Below are 23,848 nucleotides of genomic sequence, written 5' to 3' on the forward strand. Positions count from 1 at the left end.
CAAAGAATAGCACAAACCTCTAACCAGAATAAAATCAACAAGACTGAGACGCTGTCCCATAACAGACCAAGAAGAGACGCAGTCTCTAGTTTGAAAAACAAAAGTCTCACAAGCCTCAAGGGCACCCACAAAACACCCGATTCTACCTCGACACTGAAGTGATGACACCAGGATGGTGGGCTTCTAGACAGAGTTACTGAACACAAGGGAAAGATTAAGATGGGCGAAAGAACACGAGCGGCAAAAAAGTGCAGAGGGATCCAAATTTGAGGAGACAAAGAAGAAAATTTGACAGACGTAGAACAAACAAAAAGATAATCATTTGTCAAACTGATGGAGGGAACCTGAAAGGCCGCCTCTCTGCGATGTGCTCTTTTTAATCATAGAGTATAAAAATAAAGGCAGTCAGCTGATATCCCAGTCTGTAATGGAACGGCTGGGCAGAATCGCTGGATCTCAAACCCACTCATCTGTTGTGGGAACAGAATGACCGTATGGTTTGTAAGAAGTGTCCAGTGTGGGAGGTGAAATGTCTACAGAACAAAAAAAAAAAAAAGCCATCGGGAATTCTGTAACTGCTGCAAATGGATGAAAAAGACTTGCTTTGGGATGGGATGCAATGGGGACAGCCTGTTATGTCAGAACAGAGCTTTTACAGTTTGCCTGGCTTAAACTGGCCCTCTGGGACCTGACTGCGCAGGAGAGTGGGCCCAGAGGAGGTTCGCTAAGTCCCAGCCACCAAACACTCGCCATTGAGCCTCCCCATCCCTGGGTGTTGCTCCACAGTGGGGCCCCAGTAACCCTCGCTTGGGCAGGGCATCATATCATTCCTGTTCTCTTCAACGGGGGTTTCTGAATCACTCTTCATCTGGCCCCTCACTTAACGCTGAAATTGCCCCAGGGGACCCCACCGGGGAAGGCTGCCGCTGACAACCGAGCTTCTGGGATCACAAACCCCGTCCACGTCCATAAGCCGGCGATGCACGAAGGGGCCAAATGAAAAGAGGCTGTCTCCCAAAAGAGCTAGAGGAGGTGGCCGTGTATGTGTCTATTCATTGCCAAATAAAGACAACAGAGCGCAGGCAGGTGAGACTTTCACTTTGACAACACTTCTTATGAATTTTCATTACATGCCCTTTTCTCTCATTGTCTCTTATTTTTTTCAGTCTCCCGAGTTCAGTTCAAGAGTGTTCTGTATTATTCATTGTGATGTACAGTCAAGATGTCAAAAGTGAAAATTTTCCACTGCCACCACTAATGCATTATATCAAATGTTTTTTTTTTTAAAACAATCCTATATGTAAAAATGCAGGGTAACAACTCTCGTTTACCACAACAACTACAGATAAAAAAAAAAAAAGTAATCCATTTTTATATAAACATTTTTAAAATAAACATTAGAGCCTAACAGTCTGAGCCGACCTGTTGCTGTGGAAACCAAACTGTGGCAAATAGGAGGTGAAAAAATTAATTCTTTTGGCTAAACGGAGTCTGGTATTGACTGCTGTATCAGGACATCTGTCTACAAATTCAATCAATAGCCTTTTAACAGAAGTCTGTGACTTAAAAATCAACCTTAAAAGAATCATTAGTCCCACCTTACGGCTGAAAGTGAACAATAACTGGATTATAGTGAAGCCCAGAGAGGCACAGAAAGGGAGGAAACTTTTCCCTATGCAGAGATGGGCCAAATAAATGAATCATGGCCTTTAAAATACATCCTAGAGCTCAAGTCATACCTTGGTGCTCCACAGCTTGACAGTCCAGTCGAAAGACGAGGTAACAAACAGGTGAGAGAAGTCCAGTGGCCCAGCAGCTGTGTGGCAGTGGAGCCCCGTGATGGGGCCGTGGTGTCCCTCAAACATCTCGCTAATGCCTGCTTTGCTGTGGAGCACACAGATAAATATGGGTAAATATGCTTAAACTGACCACAAAGAATTAAATTTTACCTTCAGATCTAATGTGTGAATACACATTTATGTGCACTGTAGAAACTTTAGAAAAAAAGAAACAACAAAAATGCACAAAACTGCTGGTTGTTACCATTTACGCAATGCATTAAGCAGGTAAGTAAGCAACAGGCACAGATGGACCTCTGCTGGACGTATTCACAGTAATCATTTACTTGTATCATGTAATTACCAGCAGGGAGGCAAAAGTGACTGCATCCCTTCAACCACATGTTGCAGAGCTGTTACCCAACTGAGACTCTGATAATTAATGTAGAGAGGTAAATACTCAGCATGAGTGATGCTTATGCATTATTAACTGCGATGAGAGTATCATACCATTGTAAATGATGTGGAAAATTATTCCCCCGATTACAGAGGTGATTCTGCAGTGCAAAACCTCGCAGCTATCACCTCTCTGTGGTCTCCAGGCATACTACAGGACATTTGGTGCGAGGCTGACACGCTGCTCACTGGCAGCTCTGATTTAAGCCACATTTCTCTGCTGAGGACCATCCTAGATGAAGAGCCCCAGTCTCCTAAATGTGAACATTGTGGGATGAAGTGCAGTTTTAATTCTCCCAGGGATGACCAACTGTAAATAAACTCTCTCACCCAGAGAAACATACTGAGGGAAAAAAATTAAATAAAAATAAAAGAACAGGGGGGGAAAAAATGATTTGTTTCCCCTGCATGTGTGCCCTGTTTATGTTGAACGACCTTTACAAACACAACTGACAAGCGGAAAAGAAAAACAGGATGACTGGGCAGGAGTGAAACCTCAAACAGCAGGAGATCAAGTGTTGGATTTGCGTTGCACTGGGAAGTGAGTGGGCTATATTTATTTGACACACGGGTCTAGGTGGGCCTTACAAGTCGCCTCAGTTTCCTGCTGGTGTTCGGGAGGCGACACGGTGGGACTGCGGTTGCTTATGAACGCACCTTCCATGACGACATGACATGTAGACTGAGCCGTCCTCGCTGCCCACTACGAAATTGTTGACATCTCCAAGAGGGAAAGACATAGAGGTGACAGCTACAGCTTTGGACTGCTTGAACACCAGCTCCATGCTGTCCTGTGGAGGGGAGGAAACATGGAACAACATCTATAACAAGCTCCCCGCCCAGGCTTTAAGTTAACACACACTCTGCCAAGCAAAACCTATAAAAATCACCCGACAGTTTATTAATGTGTAATCTAAATTCGACCAGTGCTTTATATAAAAATATAAAAAAATCAGTTTGACAGCGAGGGCTTGGCAGCAGAGATGAAATGACACAGCTAGCAAGAATCATTTCCTTCAAAGTGAAAAATGAGCTGCAGAAAAAAACAAGGGTAAAGTCGAAGGAAATACCAAACTGGAATGTGAAAAGGAAAGAGTCCAGCCAAAATGTCTGACATGTAGCACGAATGCAAAGGACAGGAAGCATGTGGGCAATGTGAAAGAAGAAAAAGAGAGGAAAACAACAGAAAATATATTGTCTTTGCTAAAGTCTGATGCATTATCATTATAAAAACTTATTTTTATGGTTAATACTTTAACTTCTTTACAGCAGAGCACACATTCAGCGTCTGCCCTGTGTTATATGTTACCTGAGGCTGAGAGAGCATGTCCAGACTCCAGGAGCACATCTTGCCATCAGTAGAGATGCTGATGAGGTTGTGGGCATTCTGGGTGCCGACCACATTCACGCAATATACCGGGTGCTGCGAAGACAGTGACGGGGAAATTTTACCTTTTAGCTAAATATAAATGAAGTATACGCCCACTGTGTCAGACCTTTACTGTACCGTATGTGCTGCTGCTGACAGGGGAGTCCTCTGCACAGGGGTCCTCTTGTTGCTCCTGTTGTCCCACAGCACAATCTGCCCCGAGTAGGTGCCTCCCACCACAACGTTGGGGTGGAACTTGGCAAACGCCGCTGACATAACAGCAGACTGTCACAATGAAAGGGTGCAAGAAGGGTTGGGCAAGGAAAAATGAAATAGAGATTTATATTGAGACAGCCACAGCTAACAATGGAAGCTCAGAGACAGTTTACAAAGATACCGTGAATGTTGAGGTATCGGCTGTTAAACTAAGGTGACCGGGCTTTTGCCAACATAGCCTCTAAAGCGTGGAGCAGTCCAACTGGAGTCACATCACTACTGAAGAGTTTACCTGAAATATTCTTATCAGAACATCTTTATAATTTTTTTTAATTTTATAAAATGTTTTATTCTGAGAAGCAGTTTGTAACTTTAAGAGAAGTGCTACATATGAAGTATAACTTTTTTTTTTAATGTATTCAATTTTTTCCCCATTGCAATTTCCTAACCATTTATCCAGTTTCAACTTGTGGAGGCGGGCTGGAGACTTTCCGAACTGTCGTGGGATAAAAAGCAGGGTACCAGAGAGACAGACAGCAATTCTCCAATTAGAATTACCAATTAATCTATCAAATGTGTCTCAGGGCTGTGGAACAAAGCTGGAATACCTGGATGGAAGCCATGCACATACAGGAAGAGCTGATCATGGCGTCTGGTCAGCTTGTAGATTTTAACTCAGGACTTTCTTGCTGTGAGGCGATGATGCTAACCGCTGCACCACTGTGTAGCTAATGTTATTAATTTTAGCCCAGTCTTAATTTGCCTCTTTCGCTTAAAAAATAAGTCTAAACAGTCAACCACTTTCCAAGATAACAAGCGGCAACACTACTGTTATTTCAGAAAACAGTGACACGATTGACCAAGGGCACCAAATGACCCCGAAAGAGGAAAAAAATAGCTCATTATTTGAGGTTAGGTAACCGCACTGTGGAGCGAGTGATGAGAAGGGAAAGAGTTTTCATAGAGTAACAAGCCAATGGAAATCTACAGCAGTGAGGACATCATGCCACTTGTCGTTTCAAGGAAACTATCCCAAAACTGACGAGCTGAAAAGAAAATGGAAGTAACGAGCCCTGCAACATGAAGAGGGCACAGCAAGCATGCTGAGATTTTATGCTACTAGTTGATTTTTGCACTGCTGCTAATTTTGAATTCTTCCACACAAACATTTTTTGAGCTGTTTTAGCTAAAAAACAGATTTTTATTGAGAGCAAATGTAATTATTTCAAGCTATTTATTTGCTGAAATAGAAATACAAATTAAAAGTCACAATAACTCCCATTTCCCACTGATGTTCTCAACCACAAGTCAAACCTATGTGGGGCTGTAAAATACTGCAAAGATTTGCATCAGTAGCACTTAAAATCTCCAAAGATGCAATAATATGGACATGGAAAACACAGACTTCAATCTGCAGCTTTTTCCTTCTTCTGCGTCATCTTGCATGTTCCCTCTTTATTAAAGTACAACTAAACACATCTTGCATAACTCGAGCCTCAGTTCTCACAGTGTAAATAAACAGACCTCAAGGCTGGCCGATAAGATCAGTATATATTTTTGGATTATGGTTTAGGTGGACTACACACACTCATCACCCCACCTATAACATTCTTTTCCCCAGAAAGTCACCCTGGCAAAACTTTTAATGCATAGATAAACTGACTTGGAGGCAAAAAGAAAACTATGTTAACACTTCTGTTCAGTTTTACTCATCTGAGCAACACGCCTCCATTTACATCCGCTATGGAGGCCAAAACATGTGGTTCTACTCAACTTGTCTTGGTGAAGGAGCCTCAGGGCAAGCATTGTAATAAGGCTGGGCAGAGCGGAGGAGCTCAACTGGTCTCCCAGCTAGCTTGTCTGAACACAGGGCCCTTGTTTAGATGCACATGATAACCAGCCCTGCCCCACACGCTTAATCCTGCTGCGGTGCTCAGATTCCATCCGACTCCACAGGTCTTCTCAGGCGCCTCATGAACATGTGTTTGTGCATAGATGTGGTGGAGGTGGATGCCAGCACTGTGAACTCACAATGTGGATGAGGGTAGGGGGGGTATGGGAGCAGAGGAGGAGGCAGGGAGCCTGACAGGATGGCTGGCCGTGTTCCATGTTTGTCATGGAAGAAGCCATCCGTGAGGGTGCTGGGTTATGTTAGTAAAAGGACAGGAAAGTTAAAGTTGCTTTTAGTACCTGACAGTGGAAGACGTACTCCGGTGTAGTTTTCTTGTACTTCATGTTCCACACCAAAGCCACACCGTCTGGCTCATGAGGAGCATCCTCATTGTTGTTGTATGAAGCAACCAGCAGTTCAGGATACTGGAGACAGACCAAAAAAAAAAAAAAAAAAAAATCAGACTGAATGAATGTCAGAGGGAGGCAGGCAGACATGCCCCCCAGGCTTGGCTCCAAGTGGAAAAGCTTTGCCTGCCCCGAGTGCTGCTGCTGAATGCCTTCGAGAATGACTAACCCTTTCCTCCAAGATTTATGGCTCATTTAACTCACCCTACCCCCCGAAGAACATTGGTAAATGATGTTTTTATTCCTTTGCATAATTTTAACTAAAAGCTACAGTTCTGCAAGGGCTCAAAAGAACACGGAAGCAGACTCAGCAGCTCAGTAAGGATCTCATAAAACACAAACCCATCCCAGTGCATTTCAAAAAACACAGACTGCAGAAACACTATCCAGATGTTGACAAACGATTAACCTCTGCTGCTTTTAATACTTAAATTTAAGTACAGTGGATGCATCACTTTACATCACAAGGGTGTGGATACTGCTCTGAGCAAGAAAATACAGTGAACAAAGAGTTGGTGTTCAATCACTGTCACAAGTCATTGCACAATAATGCATTAAATGACCTTAGACACCAGAGGAAACAAATCATTACGGCCTCCGACTAAGTGACAATTTGTATGGGACGTAACTTACTTTTCCTGAGGGAGCTGAGGCTGAAAGAACATGCTGTCAAACTCAAGCTATGTAATCATAAAGCATTATGGCTGTGCAAATCTAAGTCGTTTAAACAGGCAATTACAAAACAATTATGCTCTTAGCAGAATTCCAGCACAAAGACACAAGGATTAGGATTAGCAGATGATCCATGACTGTCTCTCTGAGTTGATGTATTAAAATGCTGGTTTTAGGGCCAAACTTTTAATACCTGTCGGCCAATACTGACCATATATGAAAATCTTTAAGGGTTTTTTTATTATACTGTCTGCAGAACACCAAAGTATGCATCAAAACTGAGCATAATCAAGCAGTAGCTTCAATGGTGAGTGGCCAACGTGTTTGTGAAAGTTAATACTTAATGATTTCAATATGACTGCAAACACAACGTCTGTTTATATATGTAAACCACACAAAATCCACTATCAGCCAGGCTCTAGTTGGCTTCACCATGAAAACTTTGTTAAGAAAAATGACCTGGGGTGACCAGTCCAGGCAGGTGACAACACGATGTTTGGACCAGCGCTCATCCACGAACTGCCTGTTAAGCGAGAGCTTTGCCCCGGCCTGGATTTCACTGCGGAAAAACAAAGCACCAAAAATCAATAAAAAGCACTTCTTCAAAAACCAATTACAAGTTTTAAAAACACTAGCTGCTCAAGAATTACCCCTCTTTCTCTTCAAGGTCACGGCCGCTGTAGTCAAAGAAGAGGTCCACGTGCTCGGATAGAGCCCGCTCAATAATGCGAGTGCTGTGGTCGAAGAAATCTGCAAACTCCTCCGAGTGCAGAATCTGGAGTTTTTCCTCCTCTGTCAGCTCGTGAGGGGGTGCTAAATGGAGAAACAAAAACACAGTGAAATGTCGTGAAGATCCCTGGTGCTAGTAGCCATTATTTTATGCAATCTGATCCCCTCAATTATATAGATAATCTGTAACAATTACATATTTTAAGTGTTAACTAAACTGCCTCAATTTCAGCAGAGAATCTCAATTATCATTTCTGCAGTACCTTCCTCCTCCTCCTTTTTCTGGTCCTCTTTCTCAGCTTGAGTCTCAACTACTTGCTGAGGTGGAGCACTTTCTTCCTCTTCTTCTTCCTCTGTTGATGAAAAAGATACCCGTATTAAACATTAGAAAACAACTCTCAATCAACATAACCTGTGTAAGAAGTAGTAAACGAGTATGTTTATGATCATCATTTCCTCGGAATTTTCAAATGCTAAAAGGTATAAAAATCAAACAACAAATAAACAACTTTAACAAAATGAATGAGTATGCTTCCAAACACAGACATTTCATACCTTTTGGTCACTACATTTTCCACATTCATTATTTTTCTCTTTCAAGAAAAGCTCCACCCAGTGATTACTGGCACAGCAATAGACTGATTTTGTATCTCTCCCTTGCATTTGTTTGGTTTGTCAGCACAATGTCTCCTTTCAAAAAGAACTTGCCTCTGTAAAGCGGGGAAGTTTGTCATTTGTATTAAAGGGACACAGCGCAGCGGGTGTCTTGTTGTCATAGGGACCCCTGTCTTTCCCAACTGTTAATGAGACCCTAACCATTCAATAGACAGTCTAGCTGTCAGTGTAGCTGTTTCCTCTGTGTCCCACTAGTAGGTTGCCCCCTTCTAGGCCACGGGGCAGAGGTTGTGGAGCAGCTGCCCAGGCCCGTCCCATTGGACTGGCCAGATGACGGCATGGTGCAAAAGCAGATGGTGATGCTGGGATTGTCTTGTGCTCTTCAGAGGTGGCATGGGGATGGCACAGAGGTTTTCCGCATGGCTGCCCCGAGACAAGCTTCTCCCTGAACGGCAAGCCTGTGCAATTACCATCCTAGCAGGAGGTCCTGCAACTCCTATTCAACCTCAGAGAATGTACGACAAAATACAGGCCACACCAGCTGGCAAACTGCACACCGGCTCTACCTCAAAGAAGATGAACACATCTTTTTCAAACACATTTCCTAGAGACACTATATAGACTATGCTTAAAAAAATAATAGCAGAAGGACAAAACAGATTCATGAGGAAAGTGGAAATACTCGCCTGGTTCCTACAGGCGTTTATCTTTGTATGAACCTTACAGTTAATCTAAGATGACAGCACCACACGCCAGAGTTTCCTTCCTACTGAGATAATCTAAATGATAATGTCATCTGTCACTTTGTCCATAAAATGATTTATCCCCTTTCTCAGATGGAGGTTTGGGGGATGAAGGTTACCGGGTGCACTGATGAGTTTACAGAACTGGGTTGATGACACAAGCCATTTCAATGTGCGGCCATACTCTGCAACCAACAGGAGAAGGTTAAAATCTTTCCTTTCAAGGGCCTCAATCAGGCTTAAAGGAAAACAGTAATCACTGTCTTTCAGCTAGTCCCGGCCGTGCTCGTCAGCCCTTTCCCTGGTGAGGCAGCCAGAGCAATCAACCTGCCAGGCATTAGGAGCGGACAGACAATCTGAAAATAAAGGGTATAATGCACCTGCCAGCCAAAATGGCCATTTGGAGAAAAGCTAGTGATCCTGGTGACCCCACTGGGGATGTGCGTGTGTGTGGGGTGGGGGGGTGGGGGGGAATAGCAAGGGTGGGTGGGTTGCATTTAACAGAATTCACACGGATCAGCAATGTCCCATACGCTGACACCTCCTCTCAAAGCTGCAAAGCAGGTCCAATTATGGCTTTTGTACCACTTAAGACATAAAAGCTTTTTTTTGTATGTAGTGGTGGTGGGGGAGTAATCACAAGTCTTCCTCAATAGACAATATATTAATGCAAACATGGCGTGTGGCCAGTGGTGAGCAACTACAAAACTAAATGACCTTGCAGGTGGCATCCGCGTTCTATACGCACAGACACACCAAGGCTGTGACTTCAGCATGTGCAACTTGAAGCCCAATAATGAAACCATAGAAGACAAATTTCCACCAATTCACACGTACATCTGAACTATCATTTCTTGTATGCTGAAATAGACCTCTTCTAGCACCAGCGTACAAAAAGCCTTTCCAAAGTGTGTAGTTGCATCTAGTAGTGCAGCAAATAAAAACATCAGCAAACCCTATTACATGAACAATAACAAAAAACAAATTGCATAGGTGCTGAAATCATACACAGAAAAAAAAGGGGGAGAATATTCTCAATTTTTTTATTCCAAATGATTAGCTACTGTATGAGAGAAGGATACAACAGATATTTAAGGGTACTAATCATCAAGTGCATAAAAGCTGACCACAATTACAAGTGGCACTTCAAACAAGAAGACCATTAAGGGCTTTTGTGATTAAAAGTTTTGACCTGCCTCTGAATTCATCGTGATTAAAACAATCACATTCAATTAAATATTAGATTTACTAAACTGCTCTGCATACTTATATTCCTGACGAGCCTTTTTGAAATGCTGTATTAGACGAACCAGTCCAGCCCTCCCCCTCTACCCCACACATACTCCCAAACCTCCAACCTTCCACAATATCTTATGCCATAATTACAGCCTCTTGTTGAGGAGTGCATACTGATGCTGCATATTACCTACTAGTGAAATCTGGGAATCGTGCAGCGGTGGCATATTCGACAATCTAATGGCTTAAACTAACAAATTTTCTGAAGCTACCTACAGATGGAAAAAATTAATCTCCAATGCACTGAATGTGGGGCAGGCAGTGCTTTTAAAAATAATGTGGGTTTTTTTTATTAGGCAGAAAAAAACATTGTATAATTTCTGTCCTTTCCACTTTGTCTATGTGCACTTGGTTTTTTTTTTAGGTTTTTGCCAGGTAGTTTGGCTCAAGCATTTTGCGGAGAGCTCGCCACTGTTCTTCAGTGTGTCACTGCTTTCTCATGTAATCTCAGACTGACCCCACGATGCTGAAATCAGCTCTCTGTGGGTGCCTGATCAGCTGCATGGCTCGTTGTCATAGACGACAGAGCTGTGTAGCTGTGTGTTTGGGGTGGCTGTGATGTAGAAATATGCATGTGGGAGCCAAACAGATGTTTTCCTGAAGGTACTGTGTAATGAATAAAAATCTCAACAGCTAATATGCCTTGAAACATTTGCACAGTGCTGTTCACTGTTTAATTCCCAAAAACTGGGATTAATTATAAGAAGACAGTACATTTTCTTCTTCGGCTGCCCCCTTTAGGGCTCCCCACCGAGGATCACCTGCCTCTATTTCACCCTATCCTTTGCATCCTTGTCTTCCTTCACTATATCCAAGAACCCTCTCTCTGGGCTTCCACTTTTCCACCAGCCTGGCAGCTCCATCATCAACATCCTTTGTCCTACATATCCACTATGCCTCCTGTGCACATGTCTCTAAAATGCTGAGTCTGAGCTGTCCCTCTGATCTACTCCCTCACATACTGACCCTCCTGGTCACTCCCAACAGAATTAATAAGAAAAGGAAATCAAATATTTAAAAAATGGAAGTGATCCTTATACGAGCACAGGTATCAAGAGTTTTTTCATACACCAAGAAAACGATTATCCAGTTGTTCTTGAGTGATATACTATTCTCATTTCCAACTATTTTAAAATGTGGATGGCTTCTCCTGGACTGCTCAGAGGACATTCTTTGTGCCAATGGGGCAGGTGATCTTAAAATCTTTTACTCCTTTTTCCGAGGTGTCTCACTGACACTGTGGGAACCCTCAGTTTGGAGCAGCCAGGGCATGGCAGCCGCTACCCTCTAATGCCACCGCCTGCTGACCTTGAGAGTGCTGCGGCGTTGCCTCCTTTTGACAACATGATAAATCGCTCAATCAGAAACCAGGCCTGACGCCACCCCACACATCAGAAATGCGCCAAGGGGAGCAAGCTGGGAAGGGGATGCCGTCTCATCGAGTGCCAGAAGTGATGGTGTGAAAATGCACAATGTCACTGAGTGTGTTTTGTTATGTGCCTGCTCGGTGAAGGGAGAAGACAGGGAAGCGAGGGAGTTGATGAAATGATTACATAGTGGCAGAGAGGGGAAGGGGGGCCCCAGTGTTGAACAGCTGGCAGAAACCATCGTTGTTTAACACAGTTTTACAATGCCCAGTAGAGTCCAGCGTAAAGAGCGATGAGGAACACTGGGATGCTCTTCGTCCTTCACTAGTTCCGCTTGTAGTTTTCCACAAAATCACACAATTTTATCTTACTCGAGCTGCATGCCACCTCAGAATTTTCTACACGTCACCTGATTAGACCACACAACCGACACTCGGTACACTTTTAAAATCCTAACCAGGCTTTCAGGGATGCTTAAAACACATGTTAGCTGGTGCAAATCATTTGAGAAATCAGCTTAAAAAAAAGAAAGAAAAAAAGATAGTGGCTATGAGTGACGGTACAAAACAACTATCCTAATCAGGATTTCAGTCGAGCATATTACTCACCATCAGTCATTAGAAAAATCAACCGAGAACAAGAAGCATGACCAAAAATATTGCATATTTGATGGAACATGTGCTCACCATGTGAATTTTAGTAAAAAACCCAAATATTCTCTTCGTCCAACCACATGAAAGCTTTGCTGCAGCAATTACATACATATTGACACGCTTCAGAGGGAATGAGCCGTCCTATGCACAGCATTTCATATCTTCCCTTCCAATCTCATTTCTCCTTCCTGTCACAAGCTTTCTCATCCTGCTCATTAATTATACCAAAGCAGCATTGGCTGGAAGGTTCAGAGGAGCAGAGCTTGTCAGAATCTAATCCCTGCCCTAACTTCTTATGTTTCCTGGGCCTCATTTTTCCTTTTCTTTCATCTCAGTTAAATCGAATCTCTTGCACTTGTTCACTTCTGCTCTCAGAGAGACCCTGTTAAGAAGAATGATATGATATAATCCATGCAAGCACGCAGTTATGTACATGCGCACACATTTGACTGCGTTTTTCAACATTAACCTATAACACTTCATTAGTCACCTTCTTTCGCCTGAGTAATGGTCTGGGTCTCTTTCGTGTAGGACACAATTTCACGTGGTGGGAAGTCCACTTGTGTAACTTTGGCCATCCCCAGTTTTGGAGTTACACGCCTAAAAGGAAAGAACAACTCAAGCTTTGCACAAAATCACAGTGAAAGAGACAGTACAGACAAAAACATACAACACAGTGCTACATCTGCAACCACTCTCACCTCCTTGTAAGTGGGATCTTTTGCTGATTAAAGTGAGTAAATTAGTCGTTTATGGGATTGCAACGACTTCATATTAGTTTTTAAAACTATGTAAATAATTAAAAGGTTTTGTCTCACCATTCCTGCATGCATCCCTACATGGTTTTCCTGATCTGTCTTAACTGAATAATGACTTTGAAAGACAAAGTAATCATGCCATAGATTGAGAGAAGGGAAAATGACCAGGAAAGGAGAGAAGAGAGTGTCCAGTACCCCAGCTCAGAATCAGAGTGAAGTTGAAGAGTGGACGGGTCAGAGTCCCAATGCAGATTCCTGGTTAGTGTCACAGCAACAAGGCAGCATTAGTGAGAGAGAAACAGGCGAGCACAAATGAGGAGAGGAAATAAAGTTAGCATTATGGCACATAACAAACATGCTGATTGAATCCTAGGTCACAATTAAAATCATTCTGCATATCCAAACACCCAAAAAAATGAGTTTTCTTTATTACAAACTAAGCTTGAAGCTGTTTACATAAACCCAGAGATGGAAAAATGTATCTGCTTAAAATGCATGGGCACACAGACCCTGTGTGCGATGGCACGGGGTGTAATGTTCAGGCCGAATTGTGTCACACCAAAGCACTGAGTGCTGTGCCGACAGAAAGGGGGGAGGGGGGGGGGGGGGGGAGAGAGAGAGAGAGAGAGAGAGAGAACCCTCAGGGAGAAAACATGACCTCCATGTGTGTAGGAAATGGCCATGCTGGTGAGGGAAATGAGTCAACACGTAGGGGGAACAACTCACTGGGTCTGATGGGACACTGGGGGAGCTTGAGTTTCAGCACTGGGAAGGGGCTCTAATTAGGGGTTAAGAAGTCCCCCAGGCGTCACAGCAGCCTGCTGCTTTATTGTTAATTTAGGATTGTTCTAATTCGATGGCACACAAATGAAATAAACATGCACTCAGTTGGCACGGATTCGTCATCGTTCACTGTAATGATGTAGGACTTTGTAAAATGTTTTAACTCAGCTGCTGTTAATGCAATTGTGCTTAACAGGTATTCATAAGCTTTGTTTATAGAGTTTGAAAGTAATGCCAAGCATAAGAAAGCAGAACAGACAAGCTTCTTTATGTTGTTTTCAAAATGCTTCACAACTAATTTGCTGCAAAACAGTTCTGCAATTTAAGCTGTGACAAAGACACTGGAAACATATATTGCAGATATAAGCATAACAGTTAAAAAGAATGCTGAAGTAAAAGGCAAGGTAGAATCAACAAAGTACCAAGCATTTGATTATTATTCCTCAGGTAGAAACAGTTTTGGCCTTTTCCCCCCCTGAAATAGGGACGTCTGCACTGTTTATGCACTTTTCAAGTACTGTACAAGTGCAGATTGTTAGACAGTGTGTGTACCTGGGTCCCACAGCTCCATCAGAGTCCTGGCTCCCTGCATCACTCGGTGTGCCTGCAGATTTGGCAGTTGGAGAAATGGGAGGAGGGACTACACAGGCAGACAGACAGTAATCATCAGTAAACTGTTTATAGCAGTACAATACAATATAAATGTCTCTGTGTAAAGCAAGCAAAATGCACAAATCTAAATAATAAACGTAAACTCTTGCAAGCTCAAGCCATGTTGGGAAAGGAGATTTCAGCACAATTGTACTGTCTTCATCAATTAAATCATATGCAAGACCAAAAAAATACAATTAAAAACTAGCAGTATTAAAAATACAACCATGATTGTTTTGAATGTCTTATTTGGGTCTGAAAACTCTGATAGATTTTTATATGGATCTCTTCTGCCATCTGCTGTTAGCAATATGACAATGCTCTAAAAATCCACTGTGTGTATACTAGTATATTTTTGGAAATGTTTCATTTTTATCCATCCTTCCACTTATTATCATCATCACCATCATCATCTAGTGAGGCTCATGTTTGACAAGCTATTTACACAAAACTCATCATAGTAATAATATCATGATTAGCCTCATCTTCCAGGCAACTGGATTTAGTTTTGCCACGATTTTCATAGTCACAGCTCAGAAAATGTCTAATATAAAGCTACAAAAGAACAGTGACACATTTGTGTTACTTCAGATCTGTACTCCAGCATATTTGATACAAAATAACTGTAATGGCCACCACATGAAAATGAGACTATTATGGTGGCGTTTTCTCGCATCCATCAGCATCGAGAAGTATAACATTTCTTTCTTATTTTTAAAACGTTAATCCAATTTTAGGAGTCAGCACAACCATTACAGACAAAAATGAATGAAATGTTTATTAAGTAGTCCAAAGTATGCTGCATCTATGCACAAAATCAAGTGATTCAATATGACTATTAATGAAGATTCCAGTGCTTAGAAACTGAAATTTTATATCATTTATTTATTACCCCAAATATTCTGGTGTGAGTGATGTGGAATGAAAAATGCTGATTTCTGCACTGCTCATCCATGAACATGAACACCCAGACACCAATGTCAAAACATAGTTCTAGTACAATGACCCAACTGTATGTGTATGCAAACTAGATTCATTTTTTATCCAGCAATGCACTGGGGGTTTGAGCTCAGTTAGATATGCATGTATTTTCCTAAGGGTGTACAGTTAAAAAGTAGGTATCATAATAGAGCTCTATGTAAAATAAAACATACCAACTGTAACATCTGTGGTTATGCCCACGCTCTGTAGAAGAGCCTCAGCTTCACGTCTTTTCTTCTCCAGGTCAGAGTCATCCTGAGGAAGTACGACCTCTTTCAGTTCCGCCTAGAAATAAAAACAAACAAACATAAAAACACCAATGATAACAATATTAAATTGACTGGATCTCAGGCAATACAGTAAAGCATCCAGTCTCTTCTGCTTAACCAGTTCAGTGTCAGAGCGGGCTAAAGCCGAGCTGTCATAGACTGAGAGGTGGGGTACACTCTGGACAGGTTGCCAGTCTATCACAGGACTACACAACACATTAATATTGATTTATGACTTTTTTAGTGATTCACAGCTATGAGGAAGCCCATTCTCTAAATTAAAAATTAGTACTTAATTGTTTTATGATGCACTCTGTACAAGAATCTTATTACTGCCAAAGGACATGACAAGTGCAGCAAAGAGCTGATCTGCAGGAACACCAGCAAGGATACATAACATTAATTTGGGGTGACTCTGTGGAGAGAAGGTGATCCACTAATTTTAAGGTCAGTGACTCGATCCCTGAGCTCCTTCAGCCTACATGTCAAAGGGTCTTTGGGCAAGATGTTTAATTCTAAACTTTTCTCCAGTGTGTGATTGAGAAAGAGCTGGAGGAACAGAATAAAGTGGTGTATGCTTGCATGTTTGTAGGCTATCAAATGCTAGGAGAGATATTTTGGAGAAGAAGAAACCGAAAAGATGGATGCTATTAAATATGTCTGAACACAGAGCAAACTAGATTTTGTACATCTCCATCATTTAAGAGAAAGGCACTGCTGATTTCTGTCATTTTACCATTTACAGGCCGAATTGCAAGACGAAAAGGTCTGAGGTTTGCTTTTCCTCGTGTGCACACAAAGCTACTGTATTTTAATGTGTCAAGATAAGATTGTTATGGCCTAGTGTTTGGCTTCTTAGCCAGAAATGTAGCACTGAGCATACGTGGGCAGTGGGACAGTGTATTTACCCTTACTTAAAACAGCGACAGGTTGGTTAAGAGCACATATCTTACAAAATAAAGCTGCAGTCATGATACAGTGTTGTTTTACTTTCATCCAATCTGTGTTTCACTGAGAGGTTTTGCTCCATGACATAAGCCTTGCGACCAGGAAGTAAATGTTCTAAGTAAGAACTCATGTAAACTGGAGAATTTGGGGAAAATCCTCCTTAAAGGACAAACCTGGAGAACAAAACAACTTTCCTTTCCCATTCAATAATCTGTAGCCTTCATACCACAAAGAAATACAGCTATTATGGATAGGATGGATTATATGTTCAAAGGATGTGGAGGAAATAATCACACTAAAAGTAACAACATGCAAATATCATGTTGTTCTATATTGTCAGAACAGTATGAAACAGTCAAAACAGGAAATAATCAAATGATCTACACGTGCTTTTAAATTACAGTGGAATATCAGATTTTTTTTTTATTCCAATCACATTATAGAAGTTCAAAAAACATTATGTAATATAGCCAAGAATGGCTGGAGAGGGAGACTGACAAAGGCATCAATATAGCTATCTACCAAAACACAGCTACTCTGCTAAAAGAAAATACATACTGTACACTAGCCACCTCATATTGTTTTATCACATTAGGCCCAACTTGAGCTTGTTAATGCAATCTACTTACTATCAGTCAGTTGAGAAAAATCAATCCATGAAAAACATTTTACTTTTCTGTCTTACTTTTGCCATTCAAAACAAATGGTGTGGAATTTATTATCTATATAAACGCAGAAACCCTTAATACCTGCAGGGTTACATTTGGATTAGAAATTAAAAACGTTATCACTAAAGGAACAGGGTTGCTTATCTTAATATAAATACCTTTCTCACCTACCTTCTCAGAAGAACCTTATCTCTTTGTCAAGGGCCTTGGGATGTGTTGTGTGTATTAACCACTTTCTCCTACTCTAAACTTCATATGCAAATGGCCAAATAAGTTTGACGATTAATGTGGACCATTGTAAATGCATGTGAACTAAATATTTACAAAACATTGTTAGCATACCTTCTTGCGCTCCTCTTCCTTCCTTCTCTTCTCCTCTCTGATTTGTGCTAAGCGTTGCTTCTTCCTTTCAAGCTCTGCTTTCAGCTCACTTTTGTCAGACATGATGCCAAAGCTGTATAAAAAGATACAGCTCTGTTATATTAAGTGTCGATTAAGATTAGTCTGAAATATAAAGTATTTATCAGCTAAAATTATAGCCAAAAAGTATTTGGACAAAGACACAATGTTTGTCATTTCAATATGTGACTGAAGTGCAGGCTTTCAGCTTTAATTCAAGTTTCACAGATTTAGCCAAATGCTGCAAAACTGATCAGACAGCAAGTTCACAGTGCAAATGAGAAGTGGGATACTGTTCAATGGTCACCTGCTCTCAGCCCAATAAAGCATGCTTTTTAGATACTGAAGACAGAGACCCACAAACAAGCAGTAAAGGTCTGGCAGTGCAAGTCAAGAGAGGAAACAAAGCATTTGAAGATGTCCATGGGGTATAGACGTCATGCAGTTATTGGTTGTAAAGAATTAACAACAGTCCTGTTATGTCCGTTGGTCCAGTTTCTTCTGAGTCTCTGAAAAGTGGGAGGACTCCGTAATAAAACGGCTGTAACTCCGAAAGAGTTCATGCAAATCTTTGGTTAAACCCCTCAAATTAAATCTGAAAATCTGCACTTCAAACACATCTCAGTCTTGTGATTAAAGTCTCCATGCGATTGGGTTTTGAATAATCAGGCAAAAATACAAAAACTGTTACTTTCCAAAGATTATTTATATATCAAAGCACCAGAAGTGTCCTAGTGGTCTCGCTGTGTTTACAGGGTGTCCTATACCATAACTCAAAGCCAAGCATCTCATAACAGCTTCAGGAGCCTCTCACGACATTTCAGACAGCTTGTATCGACCCAACCTCTCACTGACCGCACAATTAAACCGACCAGTGTTTCAGCCTCCCCCCTGGGTAATTGAGTTAAATGTGTTAGCCGTGTATTATTTCTTCGCTTCATGTAAAGACTGGCTGACCAGTCATTGTCATTAGCTAGCTAACAGAGAGCCCCACCCTAGAGTCCGTTCAACCTCCCACACCCGCTAACCTCACCCGGCCTGGTGTTACGTTATCCATGTAAGTTATTCCCCGTTCATATTAGCTTAATGTACCAATGAACTCAAAGCATTATGATGCTTTGTTTATTAGTTACACTGCAGTTTAAGGGAAACCCGCTAAGCAGCAAGGGCCTCGGCTATTGCTAACAGTAGCCTTCCGTGTTATTAGTAACTACTGTACTGGCATTACAGCGCTTTTCTCTTAATAAACACCCACTACTATCTCCATTTATTATTTTTATATTTTTCTTGCTGACTTCAAGGCAATAGAATATTTCCCCCTAGAGATCAACCCAAAAATAACGGCTAGAGATACATCACTTTGATAGAAGCTAGTTAGAGCAGCTAGCTACAGCAGTTAACCGGACTCCGGTCTGCAGCGCTGTCACGCTGACCACACGGTGAATAAAGACAGTTCGCTTACGAACACAGACATACTTTTACAGCAATGTGAAGCTACGGTTATATTGATGGTGATGTGTAGAGAACTAACCTTACAGAAAGTTTTGGACCTGTCACCAAAAGGCTTTAATTAACACTGAGCCAAAACAATCGGGCTCTCGACCAAAGTACAGGTGCCGAGTAGAGCCAAAAAGAGCCGCTCCTCCTTGACGTGGCTGTGCTGCTGTCATTTCCAGGCCATGCCAAGCATGCAGAGTTTAGAGTCTGTCAACAACTCTGGTAGCGAATTAACAGCAGGAGCATTATTGCTGAAGTCAGCTGCTCGTATCCGCAATTAATTTTGCACCGTTTCTTAAGAAAAAAAAACATTATGTGAAAAAGTACATGTGATGCATGTACTTTTTTTTAATTCCTGCAGTCAACTTTTGATGTTCAGTCACATTTTACTCGAATTAAGTTGGATTTAATTAAAGCGATCCAAAATCCTGCGTTACTTATATATGAACTTTTTTTCACCCTGCTGGCAAGGAAAGAAGTGATTCTGACAACCTTGGTTTCTTTCTTTTTTTCTAATTAGTGCACCTGGTTAGTACTGTTTTAAATGTTCCACATTTTTTTCTCCACATATGCAAAATAATATATGTATATATATTAAAAAATATTAACATCTACAATAATAACAATACAATCACTATCAAGAGCATGTAGTTTCTCTCTTTCACTACTGATTTAAATTTACAATGTGAATAATGGAGACATTTTATATGTATCAAATGTTTATTATAAAATATACTGTCAGTATCAAACTAAGAAAATACAATAGAGTATTTAGTGTATAGAAAACCTGCAGTGATTAAATTGTGCAGTGTATGCCTATTTTTAAATCATTGTGTAATCTTAATACAGTAGTAGCTCACCATTATTTACATGCACTTACATAAACACTGGAGAAATGAAAAAAAAAAATCAAAATGAAGTACTTTAAGGTGCGAGAGTGAAAACTAAAAAGAAACAAAGAGTGGTACAGGAATGTAACAATTTGATGCGTTCCTTTTGATTTCCCTTGTTCGTTTAAACTGGTTGCACATACATTAATCCACTCTTTTTTTACTTTTTCTATCAGTTAACCTGTTCATCAAATTTGTTACTCCTCTTCCTGGCATCTCCAGCACCGTAAGCATCAGATCCATCCGGCAGTTGAGACAGTGCTGAAGCGACTTTACTGTTGTCCTCACCTCCCCCATTGGTATGCAGACTATGCAAGATCTGGTCACTGGGGCGTTTCCAAGACGTTCGAGTGGCAATCCAAAGAATCAGACCTCCAAAAAGCACCAGGAGGACTCCCAGTACGTTCACAAAAATTGCCTCTGGGGGAGAATCCTTATACTTTGGGTCTTTCCTTTTGTGATGTAAACAGAGGAAAGTTATTCTCACTGTTCAGCATTTACACTGTATTCATCTCATTTTTAACTACTCTCACTCTCTATTTTAATACTTACAGGCCAAAGATGAGTTTCTCTGTGATGCCCATAAGTGCCACGGCTATGACACTGGTAAAAAGTAAAAGACCGCTGTAGACGTGGAGAGGCATAAACGCTGCTCTCCAGGACGCAGGTGTAACTGGTATCAAGTACATGCCAACTCCAAGAACAAGCTGCCCATTGAAAGAGAGAGACAGATAAAACCCACTTCAGATCTGAAGACTGCTGTCCACTATGACTTAGTCTTTTAGAACCACCAGTAAGAGGTTCAGAGAAAAATGAGAAAGCTATACTGTTATACTTTAGATGTGTTAACAGTCCAGTCTAATGGTAGTAGTAGCTACAAAAACCCTGCAACAACTGTGCTTCTTAGGTAAAATGTTAGACGATACTCTTATCTTCAATATGTAACAAAAGTAGGTCTTTGTTGTAACTGCTTTAAAAAAAAAAAACCCAAATGATTGCATCTATTTACCTGCAGACCGTACAGTATAACAGCCGTGAGGCCCAGCCAGCTGTGCAGACTGTACATGTTGGGAATGTTGGCACCATTGTGGAAGTCAAAAACTGCCACCATGGCTATAACAGCAAAAACGAAGGCTAACAAATTCAGTCCTGCATGAATGAACTTCATCATGAGTTTGCTGCACTGCCAGGTCCAGGGGAGCCTGTAGACTATTATTGCTGCAAGAGAGAGTAAGACAGGCAGTTAGCAACAACTTAAGGCAACAATAAAGCTTTTTTTAAAAATAAAATAAAATAAAATAAATTTGACTACATATTTCTAAAGTTGTAGGCTTACTTGCTTTATACTATCTAGGATGTAATGTTTGGGTCTCATAGCCTCATGAAAATCATATGGGGAAAAAAAGCACACAGATGTTGTAATGCATGTAAAATCTATATGCCATGTGCCATGTCACAGTGCATGTTCAATCATAAGTTTCTCTCTTTAGATGAAGGACGAGTGTACTGCCAGCTTGTGATTCCCTCATTACGCAATGAAGGCTAGAATCAGGCAGGCAAACAATCCAAGCCAGCCCACTTTGAAAAGGTCTTTGAAAAATGTGAAGGAGGACATCAACTTTGGATTTTTATTTGCACCTTTTAATCCCGCAGATATCGTGGTATAAGAAAAAGAAGTGCACTTTCAACAGTTAGTCTCAATTATGTCTTATAAAGATAATAAAGACCCTTCTTACCTATCCCCTGCAAGAAAATAAATCCAGTGACTGTTAATACCGGATGCCAGTTGAATTCGGCGAGCCCTCCATCCCAGGCCAAACCTTCCTTAAAATACAGAACCCATCTGAAGACGAAGATTATGGAAACAAAGCCGGCGGCGGTGGCGGCACACAAAGCCAGCAAGAAGTGCTTCAGGTTCTCCATCGGCGTCTGCAGCGGGGGAGAGGCAGAGACTGGACCGGAGCGGCTGCTGTCAGGTACAATAACAACTTACAACTCAGCGCTGCCCGTTGAGGAGGGACCGCGGTCACGTGACCCCGAGCTGAGAAAACGTTTGGAGGGAGGGTGTTTTGCAACTTTTGTCGTTACAGAAGAGAGTCTGGGATCGGTTTTGTAAGATGTTTTGGGGTTTTTTGGTGCTGCGTCACCCTCTGACTCCCGTTACAACACAACTCCACGTCTACGCAGTCCTTCAAAGTCTGAGCTCCAGCGGGATTAAAGAAACAGCCATGTGGGCATGACTAGACATCTGTGGCTCTGGTTTTGCTTTGTACTGCGTTTTATGAATAGGCACTTTTCTCATTATCCCCCCTATTTATATCTTACTAATGCACCACAAGACACATTACAAAGAAAACATGAAGACAACCCTTTGCTCTTTTCTTTTAAACCTATACCTACACTGTAAATATTAACGTGCCACTTACCCACTTACCAACGTGACAGACAGCTACAACATTTAGGGTTGGAACATTAAGACACAAAATCCTACAAACAAGCTCAAAGCCACTTTTGTTACAACTGAAGATTCATTATTTAAAAACTTGTTAAAGAAGAACACTTGAGTGGTTTTGCAGCTGGTGGCCACAGATCATTGCTCTTTTCTTATCCTTCCTGGCTGATTTCTTTTCTCTTATTTTGCTTTTTGTTGGTGTCAGTACCTGCAGCCCATTTGGGTTACAGAGGTAGTCCAGCTCCTCGAGGGTGAAACATCCATATGTGCTGTTGCAAGGTTTGCTGTGACTCCAAGGATCGTTTTTTATTCAAAATATTTTTATTGAGTATTTGTGGATATAGTTTACAAAAAAAAAAAGAAAAAAAGAAGAAGACAGAAAACACAAACTGTTTACAATGAATACAAAACAGAACTTCTCATGTTGGAACATTGTTTTCCTCTCTTATTATTTACCAAACATACTCCAAGGATAGTTTCAAGAATTTAGAGGAGACACCAAGTGTGCCATTACATGAGGAGAGCTGGACAGCGCCAAAGAATGGCATCAACCCAGCAGCAGGACCAATATCTGCTTCTTCATGTAAATGACAGTGGAAACACTGCCAGTGTCACTGCCCACAAAATGACCTACTCGTGCATGTTTCTGTCAGAAGGGATACAGGAAAAGGAACAGTCCTGCTAAACCATTTCCTTTTGGGGAGGGGTTGTCTTGTTGTTAACTCTCCACCACATCCGCTGTGACTTTGTGCCAAGACAGGGGAAAAGGATTCACACTGTGACAGATTGATATCCCTAAAGTCCTCCTTTAATTTTTGAGAAGTGTCAAGATATGCAAGGGAAATTTGACTAATTCTGTGAGATAATATATGCTTTTGATAAACCTAACTTAAAGGTTAGCTAGAACACACAAACTAACTGGTTTCAATTTTGGGATCTATGCAGTAAAGAACAGACATACTTTATTGTACTGCTACTTTTAATTTCCTATGAGCATATTTAAGAGCTAAAATTAAGATATTTAATACCATCACATCTTTTTTGTAAACTGAAGTCAATCAAAATGTGTGATACTATCTCAATATGTGGGACAAGACAAACATGTGATCACCCTAACTTCCCATTGTGACATTCTATTTTCTTGTATTACATCTTATATTGAATACAGAAACTGTTAATAAAAAAATTATAGAAACTTGGTATACATAAGACTCCTGTTCCTGTTATGAGATTTTCATTTCACGTTAATTTGGAGACTTTTTGGAAAATCAAAACCTCATATCTGTAACCCATGCATGTAAATAGACCCGCAATTTGCATGCGACAATCATTTGTGAAGTGTGACACTGTCACCACATTT

At 41.2% G+C, this 23,848-nt stretch overlaps 2 protein-coding genes across 4 annotated transcripts in view; both read right to left on the minus strand.

Annotated features, from left to right (window-relative positions):
• dync1i2a (dynein, cytoplasmic 1, intermediate chain 2a) overlaps window positions 1-19,368 on the minus strand; it is a 21,833-nt gene extending 2,465 nt beyond the window's left edge. Inside the window, exons 1-14 of one of the 3 annotated variants that reach the window (XM_040028115.1) lie at window positions 19,181-19,368; window positions 17,593-17,704; window positions 15,539-15,650; window positions 14,286-14,373; window positions 13,116-13,205; window positions 12,683-12,792; window positions 7,782-7,871; window positions 7,440-7,602; window positions 7,249-7,348; window positions 6,010-6,135; window positions 3,742-3,888; window positions 3,544-3,657; window positions 2,892-3,025; window positions 1,740-1,884 (exon numbers count right to left, since the gene is read on the minus strand). In XM_040028115.1, coding sequence (XP_039884049.1) covers window positions 1,740-1,884; window positions 2,892-3,025; window positions 3,544-3,657; window positions 3,742-3,888; window positions 6,010-6,135; window positions 7,249-7,348; window positions 7,440-7,602; window positions 7,782-7,871; window positions 12,683-12,792; window positions 13,116-13,205; window positions 14,286-14,373; window positions 15,539-15,650; window positions 17,593-17,694 — 1,521 coding nt within the window. In that variant the 5' untranslated portion in view covers window positions 17,695-17,704; window positions 19,181-19,368. The remainder of the gene's footprint in view (window positions 1-1,739; window positions 1,885-2,891; window positions 3,026-3,543; window positions 3,658-3,741; window positions 3,889-6,009; window positions 6,136-7,248; window positions 7,349-7,439; window positions 7,603-7,781; window positions 7,872-12,682; window positions 12,793-13,115; window positions 13,206-14,285; window positions 14,374-15,538; window positions 15,651-17,592; window positions 17,705-19,180) is intronic. The other 2 variants (XM_040028116.1, XM_040028117.1) reach the window with 2 other exon arrangements.
• Window positions 19,369-20,145: 777 nt separating this feature from the next.
• LOC120731216 (cytochrome b reductase 1) lies at window positions 20,146-22,075 on the minus strand. The gene is made up of 4 exons (XM_040028123.1): window positions 21,773-22,075; window positions 21,046-21,254; window positions 20,589-20,743; window positions 20,146-20,488 (listed from the first exon to the last, which is right to left on the minus strand). The coding sequence occupies exons 1-4, from the start codon at window positions 21,957-21,959 to the stop codon at window positions 20,209-20,211; spliced, it is 831 nt and encodes a 276-aa protein (XP_039884057.1). The 5' UTR covers window positions 21,960-22,075; the 3' UTR covers window positions 20,146-20,208.
• Between the last annotated feature and the right edge of the window lie 1,773 nt (window positions 22,076-23,848).

The sequence above is a fragment of the Simochromis diagramma genome, unplaced genomic scaffold, assembly GCF_900408965.1.
Source record: "Simochromis diagramma unplaced genomic scaffold, fSimDia1.1 OVJJ01000343.1, whole genome shotgun sequence".
Lineage (NCBI taxonomy): Eukaryota > Metazoa > Chordata > Actinopteri > Cichliformes > Cichlidae > Simochromis > Simochromis diagramma.

Bases quoted from the DNA above. Each gene is read 5' to 3' on its own strand.
- LOC120731216 (XM_040028123.1), bottom strand. From the start codon at position 21,959: ATGGAGAACCTGAAGCACTTCTTGCTGGCTTTGTGTGCCGCCACCGCC. The intron at 21,255-21,772 runs GTAAGAAGGGTC...TCTCTCTTGCAG, and splicing joins TATTTTCTTGCAGGGGATAG to CAATAATAGTCTACAGGCTC. The intron at 20,489-20,588 runs GTAAGTATTAAA...ACATCACAAAAG, and splicing joins GAGAAACTCATCTTTGGCCT to GAAAGACCCAAAGTATAAGG.